General features: G+C 37.7%; 1 protein-coding gene across 4 annotated transcripts in view; it reads right to left on the reverse strand.

The window, feature by feature from the left end:
* Positions 1–24,675, reverse strand: part of CHM (CHM Rab escort protein) — a 236,416-nt gene that overhangs the window by 109,957 nt on the left and 101,784 nt on the right. For all 4 annotated transcript variants that reach the window (XM_029930787.1, XM_029930786.1, XM_029930789.1 and 1 more), the window contains exons 5-8: positions 7,627–8,011; positions 3,712–3,828; positions 3,089–3,209; positions 1,462–1,687 (exon numbers count right to left, since the gene is read on the reverse strand). In XM_029930787.1, the coding sequence (XP_029786647.1) occupies positions 1,462–1,687; positions 3,089–3,209; positions 3,712–3,828; positions 7,627–8,011 (849 nt within the window). The remainder of the gene's footprint in view (positions 1–1,461; positions 1,688–3,088; positions 3,210–3,711; positions 3,829–7,626; positions 8,012–24,675) is intronic.

Raw genomic sequence — 24,675 nt, forward strand, 5'->3', positions numbered from 1 at the left:
TTTTTTGGGTGTGGAGTTTGGTGAGTTCCTTGTAGATTCTGGATACAAGCCCTTTATCTGACATGTCATTTTCAACTATCTTTTCCCATTCCATTGGTTGCCTATTAGTTTTCTTGATTGTTTCCTTTGCAGTTCAGAAGATTTTATCTTGAAGAGGTCCCAACAGTTCATTTTGGCTTTCATTTCCCTTGCCTTTGGGGATGGATCAAGGAGGAAAGTGCTGTAGGTGAGGTCAAGGAGGTTATTTCATACTTTCTCCTGCAGGGTTTTGATGGTTTGCTGTCTCACATTCAGGTCCTTCAGCCATAATTGCCCTCCTCTATTAACACCACCCTCTCTTCCTCCTCCCACTCTACCTTCAACCCTTGGTTCATTTTCAGTATTCAATAGTCTCTCATGATCTGTGCCAGTCAGAGTGGCTAAAGTGAACAAATCAAGATAGTATAGATTCAAGGATGTGGAGAAACGGGCACCCTCCTACACTGTTGGTGGGAATGTAAACTGGTGCAGCAGCTCTGGAAAACGGTATGGAGATTCCTCAAAAAACTATCAAGAAAATTCCTGTATGATCCAGCAATACCACTGCTAGGGATTTACCCAAAGAATACAGAAGTGCTGTCACATAGGGGCACATGTACCCCAATGTTCATAGCAGCAATGTCAACAATAGTCAAATCATGGAAAGAGCCTAAATGTCCATCACCTGATGAATGGATCAAGAAGATGTGGTGTATATGTATATACAATGGAGTATTACATGGCAATGAGAAAGAATGAAATCTGACCACTTGTAGGAAAGTGGATGGACCTCGAGGGCATCATGCTAAGTGAAATAAGTCAGGCAGAGAAGGCCAGATACCATATATTTGCACTCATAGGTCTAACAGGAAAACAGGACCTAATGGAGGACCATGGGGAGCAGAAAGGGGAAAGACTGAGAGATTATCAAATCCTGAGAGACTATCAAATCCTGAAAATGAGGGTTGAAGGGGGAGAGGGAAGGGAAGGGAGGTGGTGGTAATTAATGGAGGAGGGCACTTGTGGGGAAGAGCACTGGGTGTTGTATGGATACCAATTTGACAATAAACTATTAAAAATAATAAAAGAATAAAACAACAAATATGTTTGCATATACTAAGTCTTAAATAAACCTTATTTTTGTTTTTTAAATTTTCAGCTGTGTGGCACCTGGGTGGGTCTCAGTAGGCTAAACATCTAACTCTTAATTTAAGGTCAGGCCATGACCTCATGATTAATGAAATCTAGCCTTATGTCAGGCTGTGTGCTGACAGTGCAGAGCCTTCTTGGGATTCTCTCTCTCCCTGTCTCTGTCTTTCCCCTGCTTGCATGTGCTCACTAGCTTGCTCTCTCAAAAATAAACAAACTTAAAAATACATAAATTTTCATGTGTTAATAAGTATTAAACTTAAGAAGAAACAAAAGAAACAATAGCAGTCTTACCTGCAGAAACACTGGGGAAGTTCTCCTTGACCATATAAAGGAAATAAAAATGGAGTGTTGCCATACCGCCCAAGACAGTGAAGAAAGTTTTTGGTGGCTTTGAGGCCATCTATGGTATTGCTGGCTGTCTCTGATGTCATTGCAATTGAATGCAGGACAAAGTACTGGAGGTTAGGGGTTAATTTCTGAGTTTTTAAATACTCAGAAAATGTAGTCTCCTCATAGGCTATGAAAAGATGAAAGTTTATCAGTTAAAATCAGAACCAAACTTCAATTTAAAACAATTGCACAAAAGAGATCAAGGCTGTTTAAGACACTTGGAAAGGACCCAGGAGGTAATATTACACTTTGGACAGAGACAGAAGCAGGGGTGGGGGAGGGGAGGCAGGGCAGAAATAGTCTCACTATCCTAACTGGATTGATGGCACAATTTTTAAGCTTTAAATGGTAAATCTTAAAAAAACTAGAAAAACATTCAATAATTTATTAACTATCACAATAGGTTTCCATAGTTGGCAGTGTTACTTTCTATCATTAAACCTGCAGAATAATGCCAATAATTATACTTTGAAATATTAAATATGTCAAATGGCAATTTTTTGTGAAAACAATGAGAGTTATATTTGATTTTTTTGAAATGTATATTTCTTAGTAAAATTAAGAACAATGAACTATGACTAAAAAGTAATGAAGTTAATTTCTGGGTAGCTAATGGAATTCATCTTAATGTCTTCTATCATACCTCAAAAGATAAGGGACCCCTAAGAACTACTCATTTAAAACAAGAACAGAAAAAAATATAACTAGACTGTTAATGGTAGGAAACACAATTCCATTACCAAAAAAAAAAAAAAAAACACCCAAAATTATAAAAATTTACGGAGAGAATATAATAACACCACTATGAAGCATAATTTGGCAGTATCTTATGAACATGAACTTTAAGAGCAAGAGCTAGACTTCTAATATTCCATCAAGAAACAAAAATACTGCTGTATTTCTTAAAACTTTATAAATAAAATATCAATAATATATTCCTATTTTGGATAACATTTCCAGCTCAATACCCTTAAAAGTATTAAGCTCTGATAGTAAAGTGCAATACATATTCAATTTTCAACAAACTGTGAGATAACTGTGTGATTTGGGTCAAAGCCATGACTAGAAATTATTCCCTCTAATCCAGTGGTTCACACTCCCCAGACCTTCTAGCCTCGTTTTTTTCTTAATCAGCCATAATGAATAATTCAACATATCAAGAAAAAGTAATGCTGGGAAAATGAAAAAATACACATTTTTAACTGATAAAAAAATTAATGGAACAATGAAAAGAAAATATCATCTATGAAGAACCAGTTGACAGCGGTATTTGATTATCAAGAATAAAAACGTTCTATGGCTATTGAGCACTTCAAATATTTCTAGTACAACTGAGTGAAATAAATTTTATTTAATTTTAATTAATTTCAATTTAAATAGCTCTATGTTGGTAATGACTAACCTATTGGATAGTGCAGAGTAAGAATGTACTTTAAAAGAGTAATGAGTGGCTCACTACATCAGAGCAAACATATTAAAATAAGAAAGCTCAAATAATTAGAGAGCACAATTTAATGGAAGACAATACCTTTATATTCATCAGGATGTTTTTCATACTCCATACAAAATGTAAGAAACTTCATTAACATTCGCTTTTCTACCATTGTAAGTTGTTTGCTATTAAAGACATCTGCTCTAGAACAAGGAACCTGAAAAACATGATTTTAAGTTAGAACTGCTTTCTAATGATAGAAGTATTTCAAATTACATTTTTTCCCTTTAACTGTAACAAGATTATTATTTCCATTCTAGTTAGACTGTTTCATGTTACTTTCCATCAGTTCTAACGGCATCTCTGTTGACTTCCGAGTTAATTAACCTGTGAGTTATTTTAATTCGGCCAAGTTGCTCCTTATGCCATTAAAAGGACAATGGCATGTCACCCCTGTCAGGGAACAAATGACAGCTCAAATCTAGGAAAAATGCCGGAAATTAACATTTTCTTAACATAAACATGAGGCTGCAGATAACTTATGAAAAAATTAATGCTAGAAATTTTAATTGAGTAATCTCTTACTATTGACATTTACCATGCAGGATTGGAATTTGTGGCTTTGCCAGGAAAATAATCTTTCTTATTTGTTTATCCTTCAAAACAAACCATAATAACTCAAGCTGTTATCCAGTTACAATACTTGAACAGCAAAGTACCTGTTCCACTCTTCCATCTCGAAGTGCAAGAATCCTGGTAATATTTTTGAACTCTGCATAACGACTTACATTAGATTTGATTAAGAGATCAATTAGTAATCCTCGAGAATACAGCAGCTGTACAAAGAAAATATTTTACAGGATGAAATAAAAGGTAAATTGGTAGAAAACTGATAAACACAAAATAGAGATACATAATTTTGTTATATTTTAAAATATTTGTAAAAAGCATGATATCTATTAATATCGGAGTAAAGAACACAATTTACTACAGGTTTACAATTGATTGATTATCTGAAATTCAAAATAAACTCTGGAATATCAAGTTTTTCATAACTAGTTTGGCAACAAAATGACCCAAACTGATATAAGGTTCTTCTCTATTTGCCCCACTTACTGTGAATATTCATACATTTGACTGCAAATATATAGATAGGTTTAATCATAATATGCCTCCTCAGACCCTAAGAATGTCACAACATATATAACATATCAACATATATACTGTATTACTTTCTAAAATAAATTTTAAATCTAAATAACAGAACATACCAGGCCCAAGGGTTTTGAATAAGGGACTGTATCATTATATAAGGCCAGGTGGTTATTTAAAAGGAACCAGGGGGCGTCTTGGTGGCTTAGTTGGTTGAGTGTTTGAGGTCTGTCTGACTTCCACTCAGGTCATGATCTTAGGGTTCATGAGTTGGAGACCCGATCAGGCTCACTGCTGTCAGTGCAGAGCTCATTCAGATCCTCTGTCCCCCCTTTCTCTGCCCCTCCCCTGTTCACACCCTCTCTCTCAAAAATAATTAATAATAATAAATTTAAAAAATAAAAATAAATAAAAGAAATCAGCTCCTTGGACCTCTTCATCAACCAAAAAAGAAAAAGATTGGCTATATATTGCCACCAAAAGACTTGAAATATAAGGTCCCTCTATAATCCTAGTAGTCTAGATTTATAGGAGGTATGTCTTTTTCAGGAGGTGAGAATGATGGCTATTGCCAGCATGCACACAAAGAATTGATTTAATCTTTCATATCTCTCATAAACAATATCAGAGAGATAAAAACAACATCAGCAATATTATCCAGCATGATCTAAATTTAACCATATGGTTAATTGCAACAGATTTGACTACACCCTACACTGATATACTTTTAAATGTTTATAACTCAATAAATATTAATAATGTAAATGTTACATCTGTAATGGGGAGGGGGGAACAATTAGAAATTTTGAAAATTATTCCAAACCATTAGTCTTGAGTAGCCAAGAGGTCAGTAAAGACTTTGTATATCAGTATCAGTTACGTAAATTTTTATCAAGTATTAGTCCAGAATTGTGCAGAACAAAAGTGACATTGCTTTTTATTTTTTTTAACTAATCCGATTACTCTAATACAGCATGTTATTTCATTACCTTCAGCCTAATATCCCACACAGCTGATATAGCCCAAGTTTTTAGAAATATATTGCCAAGTCTTAATTCTGTAATTATAATTAAAAAACAGGTAATTCAAACACCTAATTTGCTTAAAAACAAATATTTGAAATTCAATGATCCCTCAGTAGTCATCATAATTTCACAAATATAAATACATCAAACAAGAGATATATTTTCACTTAATAAGGTCCAATGAAGCTTAAGATTTAATGCTGGCTTTAAAATAATACTAAATGAAAAAAGTCAGGCAGAGAAGGACAGATACCATGTTTTCACTCATAAGTGTTAACAGAAGAAACTTAACGGAGGACAATAAAGGAGGGAAAGGGGAAAAATAAGGAGAGGGAGGGAGGCAAATCATGAGAGACTCTTGAATACTGAAAACGAACTGAGGGCTGAAGGGGGAGGGGGAAAGGGGAATTGGCTGATGGACATGGAGGAGGGCACTTGTGGGGATGGGCACTGGGTGCTTTATAGAAACCAACTTGTCAATAAACCATAAAAAAATAAAATAAAGAAGAGCTAAACTAATGGAAAGCTAAAAAAATAATGCATTTAAGATAACAATGAGTAAAAACACATTTTAATTAAAATCATACTAAACTTGTCTGAAACTTAGTAGTAACAAGTAAATAAGGTATTTAAACCTAAGCCTCTTTTTCACCACTCTTTAAGTGATCTAACAGAAATTTCAGTGATGAGAGGTTAAAGAATACCAAGTATCCATCAATAGAAGAATGGATAAAAATGTGGTGTGTGTGTGTGTGTGTGTGTGTGTGTGTACACTTATACACAATGGAATAAAAATGAATGAAATCTTGCAATTTGCAACGGCATGGATAGACTGAGAGGGTAGTATACAAAGTAAAATAAGTCAGAGAAAGATGAATACTTTATAATTTCATTCCTGTGTGCTATAAAAAATAAAACAAATGAAGAAACAAAACACCAGACTCTTAACTACAGAGAACAAACTGGTAGTTGCCAGAAGGGAGGGAGGTGGGTGGGGTTGGGTGAAATAAAGGGAATTAAGAGGTACAAACTACCTCAGCTTTTTGTTGTTTTGTTTTTTGGTTTGGTAAAATTTATTTTCTATTCATGAGAACAGGAAGACTATTAGCAAAATATGATTAAACTTCTACTCAGAAATCAATGCCAAAACATGGGAAAAATGCTAGATTTCAAGCATTTTTTTGTCAGTGTGTGTCAGGATCATAGTAGCTGGAGAAGGTGGAATAAATGGTACAGAAATATGAAGTAGGGCCAAGGTAGCAGCCAACTCAGGCCAGGAAAGAATCAAACACAGAGAGCTGTGTGATAGAAGCAAAGGGTAATAAAAAATATAGTCATAATTTTAGGCATCAGGTACAAAGAGAGCGGGAGTATGGAGCACCTGATGGCTCAGTCAGTTAAGCGTCTGACTTCGGCTCATGTCATGATCTCCTGGTTTGTGAGATGGAGCCCTACATCGGGCTCTTGGATGATGGCCTCAGACCCTGGAGCCTGCTTCAGATTCTGTGTCTCCCTCTCTCTCTGCCCCTCTCCTATTCGTGCTCTGTCTCTGTCTCTCAAAAATGAATAAAAATATTTTACAAAGTTAAAAAAAAGAGAGACATCAGCAGTATGTGGTATTGTATCAGCAAAATGTGAGGAACATGCAATTAATTAGTCTCCCTCTTTAACTTGGAACTTCAAGAGAGCACATTAAATTGAAAAGCCTAGTTCTGAGGCAAGTCTAATGTTATTTACTACCCTCCTCTACTTCTTTTTAATTTCTTATTGCTTATCCCAATTTATGGGATTTGGTCTGTTTCTTTCTCCTTATCCCAAGTCCTATATCTAACCTTTAAAGACCATTTTCCTTTATCTTACTGCTTTTCTATTCTTTTTGCACTATATTAACCTTGCTTCCTATAAACCCAATACAACACTCTACCCTTCCAAGACTCAGGGACCTCCTCGGAAGTCACAATGACCTAACACTAGAGTTAAGGATTGAAAAATAACCAGATAATATTCTTCCCAGCCTCCTTGACCTCCACTAGATGATTTTCAAAAATGCATTGGTTTATTTAGAATGTTCATCATATAGTTGTTAAGACAGTTACTGTATAGAAAAGCTGAAAAGAAGTTCATTTAAGAAACTGACTATAAATAACATGAATTTTTAATTAGGTGTGTTAGAATATTTCTCTTGATAGAATTCATAGTGTCCATGCAGAAGAATATTAAAGTGTGCTCTGTTCCACTATAAAAGCAACCTTGTGATATAGTACTGAGCATTTTAACCACATTTAAAGAATATTTTAACTGAATTATAAATTTCTTACTACTATCACTTTATAAAACATATGTTCTACACTTCAGAAAATAAAATTATGAAAATTGGGTATATGGTCCCTGATACTAATTTCAATCAATTAAAAATTAGTATTGTTCTATGATAAGATGAAGAAAACTGGTACTTACTTTTGATACTAAATCGATATTAAACCTCCTGCCTTCTTTAACAATTTGTGAGTAAGTAATCCTATTTTTCTTTGATTGCAGTGAGGTGTCCTCTGCTGTAAGCACATTTTCACTTGTTTCTTCTTCTGAAACTGACTTCACACAAGTTTTATCATCACAATGCTTTTCTTTTTCCCTTGTTGCTTCGACATCATTTATTTCTAGGGAATTCTCCAGATCACTCTTTGGAGTTTTCTCTGTGGGCATTTCACAGCTCACAGTGCACGACTCATGTTCCGAAGGCAGATAGGCAGAATGTGCCCCTTCCGTGGGGTTTGCAGATGTCACAGAAGCATGATTTTTCTGCAGTGCACCAGCTTCTTCTACATCTTCATGCAGATCCTGACTAATGAGAAATTATAACAACACACTTCTACTAACTATACCAACACCATTTTTATATTATTTTAATGGTAATTTTTATTTCTTTACCCAACTTATATTATCAAGTTCAGTATACATTTTGCCTTATGTAAACCACACACTAAATATTCATCTGTTAAGGTATCAATACAACATGAAACATAATTAATACTTGAAAAATAGAAATAAAGTATTCAGAGATTAGCAGGGCATGCCTCATGTACACTTTTAAGAATTTAAGGAAGACGGGAATTATATTTTAAAAACAAATAAAAAGTGCTTATGAGCAGTCTTCAGAATAAACAGCACAAGGTTCAAACCCTGTCCCTCTGATTAGATAACTCTGTGAATTCAGAAATGTTATTTATCTTCTCTGACCTAAATTATCCATCTATAGCATGGATGTTATATATGATTGATTAGAAGATTAATAAGTTAATCTTCATGTTATCACAAGTAAAGAGCTATGACAGTGCCTGGAACATACTGTTAGTTATCAAAGATTAGCATTTTTTTAATGTTTATTTTTGAGAGAGAGAAAAACACAGAGCAAGCATGGGAGGGGCAGAGAGAGAGGGAGACAAAGAATCTGAAGATGGCTCCAGGCTCAAAGCTGTCAGCACTGAGCCCGATGCAGGGCTCGAACCCATGAACAGTGAGATCAGGATTTGAGCCAAAGTCGGACACTTAACCAACTGAACCATCCAGGCACCCCAAAGATTATTATTATTATTTACAAAGTGACAGAGCTAGAAAAAGTCTGTCATAAAGTTTAAGTTGGCTTACAGCAATGTGGTATCTAAGAGGATCTTTCTGTATTCTTTCCTGCTACATTTTTAGTATTAGTGTCTACTACTCTACTAGAAGTCCCACTTTCAAAATTATACTACTATTAACATTCTAAGTTCATACTGCCTTCACTGATGAAACTGGCTCCTGTTCAGTCTATCTGCATCATGCATTTCACCTAGAGGGTTTATCTGCCATTGAACCTACACTTCATTGAGTTCCCTACTGCTCAACAATAAAAATGCCTTGCATATGGTAGTCCTTGGGAAGTAAACCTCTGCTAACCAATCACTAAGGAACATACAGCAGCTCTTATGTGATCTCTAAACTCTATTCCATAAAATCTTCTTCCAGCCTCTAACCCAAATAATCCCTCTTTATACAGTATTTTCTGGTCTCATCTCTCTGGCTTTCAGACTTACCATCTCTAACTCTTAATATGTCAACTTTAATCTCCATGTTTTAGCCCATATCATTTGTCTCTCCTGGGCTATTCATTCTACTCACCATAATATCATAACTTTACCATACTCAAAAATAGTCACATATTTTAACAATGTTATAAAAAATTTAAATATTTCAAAAACTCTCCTTTAAACTAACTATATACATCATTCTATTACTCCATGCACCCTCAATACACAAAATGCAGTTAACGTTGCATTTATTTATCGGTTTCTTTTAATAGTCCTTTGGTTTCCAGTATATACTTTACTTTCTTAAGTAGACTTTAACTCCCCTGGGAGAAAATCCTAGCATCTCTTCTTGTGTGTCTCTCACAACACCTACTATAGATGTGTTATCTAATAAATGCTTGATGAATAAATGGTTTCTCACTGCCAAGGATGTATGGATGTGTGTGTGTGTGTGTGTGTGTGTGTGTGTGTTTAATATGAAACTAACTAAATTTGTAAAAAATAATAGATATGAGGCCAGGAAAAGAAATACATTACAATTCAAAAGTCTGAGTACACTTAATGTCTTATTAAAATTAATATAATAAACACTATACTAAAAAGGTACAGTGAAAAGAATAACATCAACTTAAATATCAAGCAATAAAATGTTGAGAAAAGCTAAGATGGTGGCATAGTAGAAGGACACTAGGGCTGTCATATCCCTCAAACACAAATAGATAACTATGAAATCATTTGAAAACCCAAAAAATCAACCTGATAACTGACACAACAAACTACACAACTAGAGGGAGAGAAGAGGCCACATAGAGGAAGGCTTGAAAATGCATAGAAGGCAGCAGAGAATCTATTGCTGTGGAGATCAAGAACTAAAAAATACCCATGATGAATTTTTTAAAAAGCTGTAATTAAGATACAAAATAAACTAGATGTGGCGACAGTGAGGGCTGAAGAGGCACAGGGTAATAAGTGAAATAGAAGATAAAATTATGGGAAAAGATGAAGCTGGGAAAAAGACATAAAAAAATTCTAGACCATGAGGGGAGAACTGGAGAAATAAGTGATTCAATGAACATAATAATATCCATATCACAGGAGTCTCAGAAGAAGGAAAAGAGAGAGAGAGAACGGGGCAGAAGGTTTATGTTAACAAACCATAGCTGAGGAATCTGAGGAAGGAAGTAACATTGAAATCTAGGAGGCAGAGAGAACCCCCTTGAAACATAACAAAAATTGATCACCATGACACATCATAGTGAAACTGGCGAAATATAAAGAACTGTGAAAGCAGCTAGGGAAAAATAGGCCTTAATCAACAAGGGTAGACACATAAGTGTAGTAGAAGACCTGTCCACTGAAACTTGGCAGGCTAGAAGAAGTGGCAGGAAATATTCAACATGCCGAACAGGAAAAATGTGCTGCCAAGAATCCTTTACCCAGCAAGGCTATCATTAAGACTAAAAGGAAAGATAAAGGTTTTCCCAGAAAAAAAAAGTGAAGGAGTTGATGACCACTAAACCATACCCACAAGAGATCCTAACGAGGACCCTATGAGTGGAATATTGCAAAGACTTCAAAGGGCCAGAGACATCACCACAAGTGTGAAACCTACAGATAACACAATGACACTAAATCCATATCTTTCAATAATAACACTGAATGTAAATGGACTAAAGGTTCACAAAAAAGAAAATATCAGAATGTGTTAAAAACAAAAAAAAGATGCATCTATATGCTGTCTACAAGAGACCCATTTTAGACCTAAGGACACCTTCAGATTAAAAGTGAGGGGATGGAGAACCATTTATCATGTTACTGGAAGTCAAAAGAAAGCTGGAATAGCCATTCTTATATCAGAAAAACTAGATTTAAAACTAAAGGCTAGGGATATACCCAAGATATACAGAAGTGCTGATGTATAGGGGCACTTGTACCCCAATGTTCATAGCAGTATTTTCAATGATAGCCAAATCATGGTAAGGGCCTAAATGTCCATCAACTGATGAATGGATCAAGAAGATGTGGTTTATCTATACAATGGAATACAACATGGCAATAAGAAACAATGACATCTGGCCATTTGTAGCAAAGTGGATGGACCTCGAGGGTGTCATGCTAAATGAAATAAGTCAGGAGGAGAAAAACAGATACTGTATGTCTGCAATCATAGGTCTAAAAGGAGAAACCTAACAGAGGACCATGGCGGGGGGGAAGGGGGAAAAAGAGTTAGGGAGAGGGAGGGAGGCAAACCATGAGACTCTTGAATACAGAAAACGAAGTGAGGGCTGAAGGAGGAGGGGGAAAGCGGAAGGGGGGTGATGGTCATGGAGGAGGGCATGTGTGGGGAAGAGCACTGGGTATCATATGGAAACCAATTTGACAACAAACTATATATTTAAATAATACAAAAAAAAAAAAACCCTAAAGTCTCTAACAAGAGATGAGGAAGGGAATTGCATCGTAATTATTGGGCCTATTCATCAAGAAGACCTAACAATTACAAATGTTTATGCACTCAATTCGGGAGCATCTGAATATATAAATCAATCCAATTAATCACAAACATAAGCAATCTTATTGATAAGAATCTGGTAACTGAAGGGGACTTTAACACTCCACTTAGAGCAATGGACAGGTCATCTAGGAAGGAAATCAATAAAGAAACAATAGCCCTGAGTGATACACTGGACCAGATGGACTTGACAAATATATTCAGAGCTTTTCATACAAAAGTAGCAGAATACACATTCTTCTCGAATGCACACGGGACATTCTCTAAAACAGATCACATACTGGGTCACAAAACAGCCCTAAATAAATATAAAAGAATTAAGAGCATACCATGCACATTTTCAGATCACAATTCTATGAAACTTGAAATCAACTACAGGAAAAATTTGGAAAACCTTTAAATGCATAGAGGTTAAAGAACATCCTACTAAAAAATGAATGGGTCAACCAGGCAATTAAAGAATAAAATAAAAAAAATATATGGAAGCAAATGAAAATGAAAACACAATAGTCTAAATCCTTTGGGATGTAGCAAAGACAATTCAAAAACGAAAATACTTTGGAATCCAGGATTATCTTAAGAAACAAGAAAAATTTGAAATACAAAATCTAACAGCACACTTAAAGGAACTAGAAGCAGAACAGCAAAGAAACCCAAAGCCCAGTAGAAAAAGACAAATAATAGAGATCAGAGCAGAAATAAACAATATAGAATCCAAAAAACCAGTAGAACGGAGCAGTGAAACAAAGGACTTATTTTTTTTTGAAAAAATAAAGAAAATTGATAGAACTCTAGGCAGACTTCTTAAAAAGAAAAGAGAGAGGACCCAAATAGAAAAAAATCACAAGTGAAATTGGACACATCACAACTAACCCCTCAGAAATACAATTATCAGAGAATACTATGAAAAATTACATACCAACAAACTGAACAATCTAAAAGAAATGGGTAAATTCCTAGACACACACACATTAGAAAAACTCAAATGGGAAGAAACAGAAAATTTGAAAAGACCCATAACTAGCAAAGATATTAAATCAGTTATCAAAAATCTCCACTCCAACAAACTGGAATCCAGGACCAGATGGTTTCCAAAGGAAATTGTACCAGATATTTAAAGCAGAGTTAATACCTATCCTTTGCAACCTCTTCCAAAAATAGAAATGGAAGGAGCTTCTAGACACATTCTATGAAGCCAGAATTACCTTGATTCCCAAACCAGACAGAGACCTCACAAAAAAGGAGAATTACAGGCCAATATCCCTGATGAACATGGATGAAATATTCCCAACAAGACACAAGCACATCGAAATCAACAGTATGTTAAGAGAATTATTCACCATGATCAAGTGGGATCCATTCTTAGGCTGTAGAATTGGTACAATTTTAGGAAAATCAATCAATGTGACACATGACATTAAAAGAAGAAAGGATAAGAACCATAATATTGTGAGTAGATGCAGAAAAGTATCTGACAAGATACAGCATGCTTTCTGAATAAAAACCCTCAAAAAACACGGGATAGAGGGAACATAACTTCACATGATAAAAGCCATATATGAAAAGCCCACAGCTAATATCATCAATAGTGAAAAACTGAGAGCTTTCCCTGTGGGATCAGGAACACAACACCACTCTCACCACTGCTATTTAACATAGTGTTGGAAGTCCCAGCCTTAGCAATCAGACAACAAAACGAAATAAAAGGCATCCAAATTGGCAAAGGAGAAGTCAAACTTTCACTTTTCACAGATAACATGATATTCCACATGGGAAACCTGAAAGACCATCAAAATGCTGCTAGAACTGATACATGAACTCAGCAAAGTTGGAGGATACAAAAACAATGTAGAAACATCAGTTACATTTCTATACACCAAAAATGAAGGAACAGAAAGAGAAATCAAGAAACCAGTCCCGTTTAAAATTGCATCAAGAACCATAAAATACCTAGGAATGAACCTAACCAAAGAAGTAAAAGATCCATATGCTGAACACTATAGAAAACATATGAAGGAAATTTAAGAAGACATAAAGAAATGGAAAAACATTCCATGCTCATAGACTGGAAGAATAAATATTGTTAAAATGTCAATACTGCCGAAATCAACCTACACACTCAATGCAATCCCAATCAAAACCGCACCAGCATTCTTCTCAAAGCTAAAACAAGGAATCCTAAAATTTGTATGGAACCACAAAAAACCCTGAATAGCCAAAGTAATGTTGAAAAAGAAAACCAAAGCAGGAGGAATCACAATCGCAGACTTTAGCCTCTACTACAAAGCTGTCATCATTAAGACAGTGTGTATGGTACTGGCACAAAAACAGACACATAGACCAGTGGAATAGAACATAGAACGAGAACTGGCCCCCAAAATTAAGGTCAAATAACCTCTGACAAAGCAGGAAAGTAATTCCGATGGACAAAAATACAGGCTCCAAATGGTGCTGGGATAACTGGACAGCAACATTCAAAAGAATTAAACTAGACCACTTTCTTACACCATATTTAAAAAATAAAACTCAAAATGTGTGAAAGACCTAACGGTGAGACAAGAACCCATCTAACCCTAGAGGAGAAAATAGGCAACAAGCTCTTTGAACTCAGCCGCAGCAATCTGTTGCTCAACAGATCTCCAAAGGCAAGGGAATTAAAAATAAAAATGAACTATTGGGACCTCATCAAGATAAAAAGCTTCTGCACTGCAAAGGAAACAATCAATAAAACTAAAAAGCACCCTACAGAATGGGAAAAGATATCTGCAAATGACATAACTGTGAAAGGATTAGTATCAAATATCTATAAAGAATTTAGCAAACTCAATAGAAGAAAAACAAATACTCCAGTGAAGTAAATAAATGGGCAGAGGACGTTAATAGACGTTAATTTTCCATTTCTCATGGTAAGCATTTATTTTAATTATCCATTTATTTATTTTTAAAAGAGTTTATTGTCAAATTGGTTTCCATATAACACCCAGTGCTTCTCCCCACAAGAGCCCCTCACTCCTTCCCTCCTCCTCCTCCCCCTTCAGCCCTTGGATCCTTGTCACTGTGTAATATCTCTCATGATTTGCATCCCTCTCTCTCCCCAATTCTCCTTCCGCCTTCCCCTCCCTATGGACCTGTTAGGCTTCTCCTGTTAGACTTATGAGTGCAAATATATGGTATCTGTCCTTCTCTGCCTGACTTATTTCGCTTAGCATGACACCCTTGAGGTCAATCTACTTTCCTACAAATGGCTAGATGTCATTCTTTCCAATTGCCATATAGGACTCCATTGTGTATATATACCACATCTTCTTGATACATTCAACAGGTGATGGACATTTAGGCTCTTTCCATGATTTGGCTATTGTAGAAAGTGCCGCTATGAACATTGGGGTACATGTGCTCCTATGCATCAGACCTTCTGTATCCTTTGGGTAAATCCCTAGCAGTGCTATTGCTAGGTCATAGGAAAGTTCCATTGATAGTTTTTTGAGCAACCTCCATACTGTTTTCCAGAGCGGCTGCATCAGTTTACTTTCCCACCAACAGTGTAGGAGGGTGCCCGTTTCTCCACATCCTCACCAGCATCTATAGTCTCTTGATTTGTTCATTTTAGCCACTCTGACCAATGTGAGGTGGTATCTCAGTGTGGTTTTCATTTGTATTTCCCTGATGATGAGTGAAGCTGAGCATCATATCATGTGCCAGTAGGCCATCTGGATGTCCTCTTTGGAGAAGTATCTGTTCAGATCTTCAGCCCATTTCTTCATTGGATTATTCGTTTTTCAGGTACGGAGTTTAGTGGGTTCCTTGTAGATTTTGGAAATTAGCCCTTTTTCTGATATGTCATTTACTACTATCTGTTCCTATTCTGTATGTTGCCTATTAGTTTTTTTTGACTGTTTCATTTGCAGTGCAGAAGCTGTTTATCTTGATGAGGTCCCAATAGTTCATTTTTGTTCTTGATTCCCTTGCCTTTGGGGATATGACAAGGAGAAAATTGCTGCGATTGAGGTCAAGCAGGCTGCTTCCTGCTTTCTCCTCTAGGGTTTTGATTGTTTCCTGATCACATTCAGGTCCTTAATCCAATTAGAGTTTAGTTTTGTGAATGGTGTCAGAAAGTGGTCTAATTTCATTCTTCTACATGTTACTGTCCAGCTCTCCCAACACCACCTGTTGAATAGGCTGTCTTTTTTCCATTGGATACTCTTTCCTGTTTTGTCAAAGATTAATTGCACATACACTTGTGGGTGCAGTTCTGGGTTCTCTATTCTATTCCATTGGTCTATGTGTCTGTTTTTTGTGCCAATACAATATTGTCATGATGATGACTGCTTTGTAGTAGAGGCTGAAGTCTGGGACTGTGATGCATCCCATTTTGGGTTTCTTCTTCAATATTATTTTGGCTATTCGGGTTTTACTGTGGTTCTATACGAATTTTAAGATAATTTGCTCTAGCTTAGAGAAGAATGTGGTTCAATTCTGATGGGGATTGCACTGAATGTGCAAATTGCTTTGGGTAATAATGACATTTTAACAATGTTTATTCTTCCGAATAGTTTTCAGCATTCAGGTCTTGTACATCTTTGGTTAGATTTATTCCTAGGTATTTTATGGTTTTTCGTGCAATTGTGAATGGGATCAGTTTTCTGATTTCTCTTTCTGTTGCTACATTTTTGGTGTATAAGAAGGCAATCTATTTCTGTACGTTGATTTTATACCCTGCAAGATTACTGAATTTATGGATCAGTTCCAGAAGGCTTCTGGTAGAGTAAATCAGGTTTTCCATGTAGAGTATCATGTCATGTGTGAAAAGTGCAAGTTTGACTTCATCTTTGCAGATTCTGATGCCTTTTATTTCCTTTTGTTGTCTGATTGCGGATGCTAGGACTTCCAGCACTATGTGAAACAACAATGGTGAGAGTGGATATCCCTGTCGTATCCCTGATTTTGGAGGCAAAGCTCTCAGTTTCTCCCCATTTAGGATAACATTACCTGTAGGATTTTCATAAAGAGCTTTTATGATATTTAAGTGAGTTCCTTCTTCTCGACTTTCTGAAGGGTTTTTATTAAGAAGGGATATTGTATTTTGTCTGCAGGTATCAACATAATCATATGGTTTATTTTCTTTTCTTTTCTTAATGTGATGTATCACATTGCTGGATTTGCAAATATTGAACCAGCCTTCTAACCCAGGAATGAATCCCACTTGATCATAATGGATAATTCTTTTTTATATATTGTTGAATTCAATTTGCTCAATCTTCGTGAGTATTTTTGCATCCGTATTCATTAAGGATATTGGCCTGTTCTCTTTTTTTTGTTGGATCTCTGTCTAGCTTAGGAATCAAAGTGATATGTGCTTCGTAGAATGAGTCTGGAAGTCTTCAGTCCATTTCTATTTTTTTAATAACTTGAGAAGGATCTGTGTTAATTATGCTTTAAATGTCTGGTAGAATTCCCCTGGGAATACATCTGATGCTGTGCTTTTATTCGTTGGGAGAAATTGGTAACCGGTTTGATTATTTCAGTAGGTATGGGTCTGTTCAGATTGTCTATCTCTTCCCGTTTGAATTTTGATAGTGCATGTGCATTTAGGAATTTGTCCATTTCTTATAGATTGTCCAGGTTGTTGGCATGTAATTTTTCATAGTAATCTCTGATGATTGCTTGTATTTCTGAGGGATCTGTTGTAATAGATCTATTTTCCTTCAAGATTTTGTCTATTTGAGTGTTCTCTCTTTTCTTTCTGAGGAGCCTAGGTAGAGGTATATCCATTTTTTTTCTTTTCCCAAAAACCAACTCCTAGATTCATCGATCTGTTCAATTCTATTTGTAAATTCTATCTTGTTTATTTCTGCCCTGATTGTTACTATTTCTCTTCTTTTGCTGGCTTTGGGGTGCTCTTCCTGCTCCCTTTCTAGTTTTCTTAGGCTCTGCTAGGTTTTGAGTTTGTGCTTTTTCTAGTTTGTTCAAATAGGCCTGGTTTGCAATGAACTTTCCTCTTAGGACTGACTTTGCTGCGCCCCAGAGAGTTCGGGTTGTTATATTTTCATTTTCATTTATTTCCATATATTTTTAAAATTTCCTCTTTAATTGCCTGGTTCACCCAGTCATTCTTCACTAGGGTAGTTTTAAACCTCCACATTTTTGGAAGGTTTTCCAGACTTCTTCTTGTGGTTGATTTCATGTTTCATAACATTGTGATCTGAAAGTGTGCATGGTATGATCTCAATTCTTTTTTATTTATGGAGGGCTGTTTTATGACCCAGTATGACATAAATCTTGGAAATGGGCCATGGGAACTCGAGAAGAAAGTGAATTCCCTAGCTTCAGGATGCAGAGTTCTAAATGTATCTATTAATTCCATCTGCTCCAGTGTGCCATTCAGGGCCATTGTTTCTTTAGTGATTTTTTTTTTGTCTGGTTGACCTATGGATTGTTGTAAGTGGGGTATTAAAGTCCCCTGCAATTAGCACATTCTTATCAATAACATTGCTTCTGTGTGTAATTAGTTGTTTTATGTATTTGGGAGCTCTTGAATTTGGGGCAGAGATGTTTATAATTGTTAGCTCATCCTGATGGAGAGACCCTGTAATTTTTATATCATGTCCCTCTTCATCTTTTGTTACTGCCTTTATGTTAAAGTCCTGTTTGTCTCATATAAATATGGCTACTCCGGCTTTCTTTTGGTTTCCAGTCGCATTGTAGATATTTCTTCATCCCCTTACTTTCAATCTGGAGGTGTTTTCAGGTCTAAGGTGAGTCTCCTGTAGACAGCAAATAGACGGATTTTGGTTTTTGATCCATTCTGCTACCCTGTGTCCTTTGAGTGGAGTATTCAGTCCATTGACATTCAGCGTTATTATTGAAAAATGATGGTTTAGATTCATTGTGTTCCCTGTAGAGTGCATGTTTGTAGTGATGTCTCTGGTACCTTAGATTCCTTGCTACATTTCCGTCATAGAGTACCTCTTAAGATTTCATGTAGGGTTGGATTGGTGGTGATAAATTCTCTCAACGTTTGTTTATTTGGGAAAACCTTTATCTCTCCTTCTATTTTGAATGACAGGCTCACTAGATAAAGAATTCATCACTGCATATTCTTCCTGTTCATCACATTGAAGATTTCCTGCCATTCTTTCTGGCCTGCCAAGTTTCAGTAGATAGGTCTATAACCACTCTGATAGATTTCTCTTTGTATGTCAAGGCCCTTTTCTCCCTAGCTGCTTTCAGAAGTCTCTTTTTATCTTTATATTTTGCAAGTTTCACTATGATATGTCATGCCAAAGCTCTGTTTACGTTACATCTTATGAGATTTCGGTATGCCTCTTGAATTTCAATGTCTTTCCCTTTCCCTAGATTGGGGAAATTTTCATGTATAATTTGGTCCAACACCCCTTTGGGACCTTTTTCTTTTTCTTCCTCTTCAGGAACTCCTATGATATGGATATTGCTCCATTTGATTTTATCACTCAGGTCTCTGATTCTCCTTTCCTGCTCCTGTATCAATTTCTATTTTTCTCAGCCTCTTCCTTTGCTATAACTGTGTCTTCTAATTCACCTATTTTCCTCTCTGTTTCTTCAATCTGTGCATTAGCAGCATCCATCTTATTATTCACCTCATTTATAGCCTTTTTTAACTCGTCACAGCTATTTTGAAGGTTCCTAGTCTTTGTATCAATATCTTCTCTTACAGGTTCTATGCTTTTCTCATGCCCAGTGATATTTTATGATAATCATTCTAAATTCTTGTTCAGTTATATTGCTTGTGTCTGTTTTGAGCAGTTTTGTTGCTGTGCTTTCTTCCTGGAATTTCTTCAGAGGAGAATTCTTTCATTTCATCATTTTGGCTGGCTTTCTGTCTCTTATCAGTTTTAAAATCTCATTCTGCACTGTGCACCAGTTATATGGCTCTATTAAAGGAAGCTTTTTGACTGTCCAGGGCCTGTCGTTTCAGGAGATGTTCTCTTAATGGTGTCTCTCAGTTTCTCTTGTTGTGTTTGTAATTAATATATTTCCTTACTCAGTGATAATTGAGACTTTCCAGTATGTGCTTTGGTCTGTTTTTTCAATTATCCCTGAAAAGGAACACAGACAAACACACAGGGCACACAAGCACACCAACGCACTGACAGATCCGGTAAACAAGCAAACTAAATGGGAAAGGGAAAAAAGGGAGCAGGAACGAAAAGAGAGGACAGGTAAGGAGAAAGAAAAAAAAAAAACCAGGGGCTCAGAAAGAGCCAGAGATAAAGAACAGTCTGAGAGTCTAAAACCTATGGAGGATAAAGATAAAAATGAGATAAGCGAAAAATATCTGAATGGTAAGAGTTGATCTAATCACAGCAGTGCTAAATGTTGGTCTTTCCCAGTCTCCAGGGGGAAAAGGGAGAGAAGGATAAAATAGGAAAACTGAAAAGAGAAAACAAGGGAAAAAATTATGGAAGCTTAAAAACGTAAAATAATTAGGATAGAAAAAATTGAAAAAAAAGATGTTAAAAAATAGCATAAGGAGAAGACTCCAGCTCTCCAGTGCGGATGGGCATGGTTTTATGTAAGTATGTTGGGTCTCTGGGCCTGGTCTCTGAGGCCCCGCCATAGTGGAGCAGGGAGAAGAATGGCGGCACCTCAAGAGTCTCTCAGACTGCGAGTTGCCAGCCACTCTCTTGAATCCAACCTCCCAGTGCCATGGGAGGGTCAAGTTGTTTCAGTTTTCTAAGGTCCGCTAGGCCTTCAAATCCTTTAAATATTTCCGCCACTGTTAAAGTAACCTCTGGCTGCCAGGCAGCTTTCTGGTTGGGACTGTGCAGAGGGACTTGAGAGCCTCCTTGGCTCCACCTGAGGTCTGAGGGCTGCGGGACCCACTGGTACGCAAGCCCACTGAGTGGATTGGATTTCTCTCCCTGCCCAAAGGGGCCTCAAATGGAAATTTTGTCTCTTCACCAAGGGCTAAGGTCTCCCTTCAGTCTCTCCCTTTTCCCTAGGCTCTGCACCTCCCTGGAGGACTGCTCGCATCTGGTGTTTTGTGCTGCCGACTTGCACGCAGCATGGCTGTCTCGCCTACAGTGAAGCAGGCTCTCATGCAGCTCTCAAAATTCTGTGCCAACATTCACAGCAGTCCTGTGCACTCGTGGCCCTGAAGGGTGTTGTGCAGCCTCTGGACCCGCACTCTCTGAGGCAGGGAGCTACGTCTCTGGGCATTCTCTTTCCCAGCTCTGCTTTGAACCCAGCACTCCCTCCCTCCGAGTCTCCGTTCCCAGTTTTCACTGACTTACTCTGGCATCCGTGGGGCTGATATCAATAAGGGTACAGTGCATGCACGTCCACTCCTAGAGATCAGAAAGTTGTGGCTTTTAAATCCTCTCAGTTTGATGTTTGCAGGCATGCAGATGTAACAGTTTTCCCTACCTCTCTGCCATCTTGCCCACCTCTAATAGACACTTTTCAAAAGAATATAACCAGATGGCCAACAGACACATGAAAAGATGCTCAATGTCACTCATCATCAAGGAAATACAAGTCAAAACCACACTGAGATATCATTTCACACCTGTTATAGTTGCTAAAAATAACAACTCAGGAAACAACAGATCCTTGTGGGATGTGGAGGAATGGGTGCCCTCTTGCACTCTTGGTAGGAATGCAAACTGGTGAAGCCAGCCACTCTGGAAATTAGTGTGGAGGTTCCCAATAAATTAAAAATAGAGCTACACTACAACCAAGCAGTAGCACAGCTAGGAATTTATCCAAAAGATACAGAAGTACTGATTCATAGGAGCGCATGTACACTTTCAACAATACCCAGATGATGGAAGGGGCCTAAATGTCCATTAATTGATAAATGGATAAAGAAGATATGGTTTATCTATATAATGAAATACTACTTGGCAATGAGAAAGAATGAAATCCTGCCATTTGCAGTGATGTGGATGGAACTGGAGGGTATTATGCTATGTTTCATAAGTCAGTCAGAGAGAGAGAGAGATCATATATTTTCACTCATCTGTGGATATTGAGAAGCTTAACAGAAGACCATGTAGAAAGGGAAGGGGAAAAATTGTTACAAACAGAGTGGGAGGGAAGAAACCATAAGAGATTTTTAAATACAGAGAACAAACTTAGGGCTAATGGTGGGGAGAGAGGGGAAATGTGTGACAGGCAATGAGGAGGGCACTTTTGGGATGAGCACTGGGTGTTGTATGTAAGCAATGAATCACGGGAATCTACCCCCAAAATCAAGAGCACAGTGTATACACCGTATGTTGGCCAACATGACAATAAATTATATTTAAAAAAAAACAACCTACTATCCAAAGAATTCCTGGGACACATAGGAGGTAGAATATTCCCTCTTCTCAAACTCCTTACCTGAGGACAACAAGCACTGAGACACCTCTCCAGGGACAGAGGAGCTACATAGCGCCATTTTCTTCTTGGACCCTTCAGCATAAACATAGAAACACATGATGTAAACACCACAGCACCTATAATGGCTGCCTACCTGCTTACACCAGATTCAACACTTCTGCACTGGGTACCTACTGTTCTTCTAGGTCATGTTTGACTCAGTCTCAGGGTGGTGGGCCACTTATCCAGAAGACCAATGGAAACCAGGCCATATCAATGGACAAAAGAGTTCTGCAAAGTTTCACTTCTACTGGAAGTAGCATCAGGTCTAATTTCACAAGGAGACCACAGAGTAAATTCAGCTGAAACTTGCCACACTCTGGCCAAAGACTAAATACTGACCAATGCAGGCATGCAGGCAGGGAGAGGCTCTGCAGAGTACTGGCCTGAAGTACAGAGCAGCCAATATAAGCAGGAGAGTACACACAGCACATACCAGAGCCACTCCACTTAAAGTACCAGGCCCAGGACATTATATGGCTTCTTCATAAAGCCATTACTCTCAGGGACAGGGAACATCATAGGCTTTCCTAACACAGAGAAGACGACACAGTCTTAGACAAAAATTCATCTCAAATGAAACAAGATCACAGCCAGAGATCTAAATGAAAAAAACGTGATATGCTTGATATAGTTTTAAAGCAATAATCATCACTGAGATTGAGAAAAGAATGGAACACTTCAGGGAGACCCTTACCACAGAGATAAATGACTTAAAAAACAATCAGGAGGAAATTTAAAATATAATAACAGAGATTTGAAACAGACTGAATGCAATGACAAACGGAAGGAAGAAACACAGGAAAAAATCAGTGATATAGGAGATTAAATAATGGACAAACATAAACAAAAGAGAAAAAGAATAATTCTGGATCACAAGGACAGACTTAGGAAACTCCGTGACTACATCAAACATAAAAACATTTGTATTATATAAGTCCCAGAAGAAGAGAAAGAAAAGGGTGCAGAAAGTTTATTTGAGGAAATAATAGCTAAAAACTTCTCTAATCTGGGGAAGGAAACAGACATCTATGTCCTGAAGGTACAGAGAACTCTAATCAAAATCAACAAAGCAGTCCCAACACCAAGACATAAAGTAATTAAATTAGCAAAATATAGACATAAACAAAACAATAACAACAAAATGTGGCAAGATAAAAAAGTAGTAGCTAATTTACAAGGGAAGACCCATATGACTACCTGCCACAGAAACTTGGCAACCCAGAAGGGACCGACATGATAAATTAAACATGATTAACAGGGAAAATATGCAGCCACGAATGCTCTATCATCCAGAATAGGAAAGATAAAGACATACTCAGACAAACAAAAATGGAAGCAGTCTGTGACCACTAAACCATCCCTGCAAAAATATTAATGGGAACTGTTTGACTGGAAAGGAAAAACCAAAAGTGACAAAGACAAGAAAGGAACAGAGAAAATCTCTAAAAATAACTAGTAATAAAATAGCAATACATATCTATCAATAATTCCTCTGAATATAAATGGACAAAATACTCCAATCCAGAGCCATACAGGGGGTGGAGCCAAGATGGCGGAGAGGAAGGGAGCTCTATAAATCCCTTCCGCACCATTTATCAAACTGAGAAGGATATTACGCTCATCTGCAAGAGTGGAAGGAGAAAATACGAACTCCAGAAGGAATAGAACCTCAAGGATACATGAGTGAGTGGGGGCGAACGGGGAGATCCGAAAACGGGCCAGCCCGGGACGGGCAGGGGAGGTAAGATCTCCAGCCCAACATGGCGCAAGCGCGCAGCGCCCAAGAGACAAAGGGAAGAGACAGAGTCGGAACACGCTAATAGAACTGTCTCTGGGGAAGAGGTATAGAACGCTTGGCTGCGCTTGGAGACAGAAACCCACTCCAGAGATAACTGCTGGGTAGCGGGGCACAAGAGAAGGAATAGCCCCCAGCCCTAAGCCATCTCGGCGGGGAATCAGAGGCGTCTGTGGCTGTAAGAAGCGGCTGCGCTGGGGAGGCGCTCTCCCCGGCGGGAAGCAGCCTGAGTGGGGACTGCGCCAGGTGCGAGCAATTCGAACTTGGTTTTGGGAACAGGACCACGGACCGCATTTCCACGGCACACCTCGCCCCCTGCACGGACTGTGCGAATCCCGGGTCCCCACAGGGAAAAAATAGGGCGCACACCCACAGGACCCCCAACAAAGAGTCGGTGGCGGGTGGAGGCCCTGGCGCGAGCTTAGACTGGAGGAGCTCCCAGCTCATTTCCAGCAGCGCACAGCGTCTTGAGCAAAGCTATCGGAAACTAAGAGAGACTTGGTTTTTTGCTTTTTGTTTTTTTCCTTTCCCCCACTGCAATTGCGATCCTGACTAGGGGTGGGGACTCCGCAATTGAGTCTGTGAAGGTGCCCACGTCACCTCTGGCTGCTCATTTCGCCTCAGGCAGGGGCAGAGCCTCTGAGAACAGACTCCAAGACCTACCACATCAAACCAAGCCTATCCACCAGGGGGAGCTGCTGCTTGCTTTTTTATTTTTTTTTCTTTTT

Source organism: Suricata suricatta, chromosome X, assembly GCF_006229205.1.
Source record: "Suricata suricatta isolate VVHF042 chromosome X, meerkat_22Aug2017_6uvM2_HiC, whole genome shotgun sequence".
NCBI classification, from domain to species: domain Eukaryota; kingdom Metazoa; phylum Chordata; class Mammalia; order Carnivora; family Herpestidae; genus Suricata; species Suricata suricatta.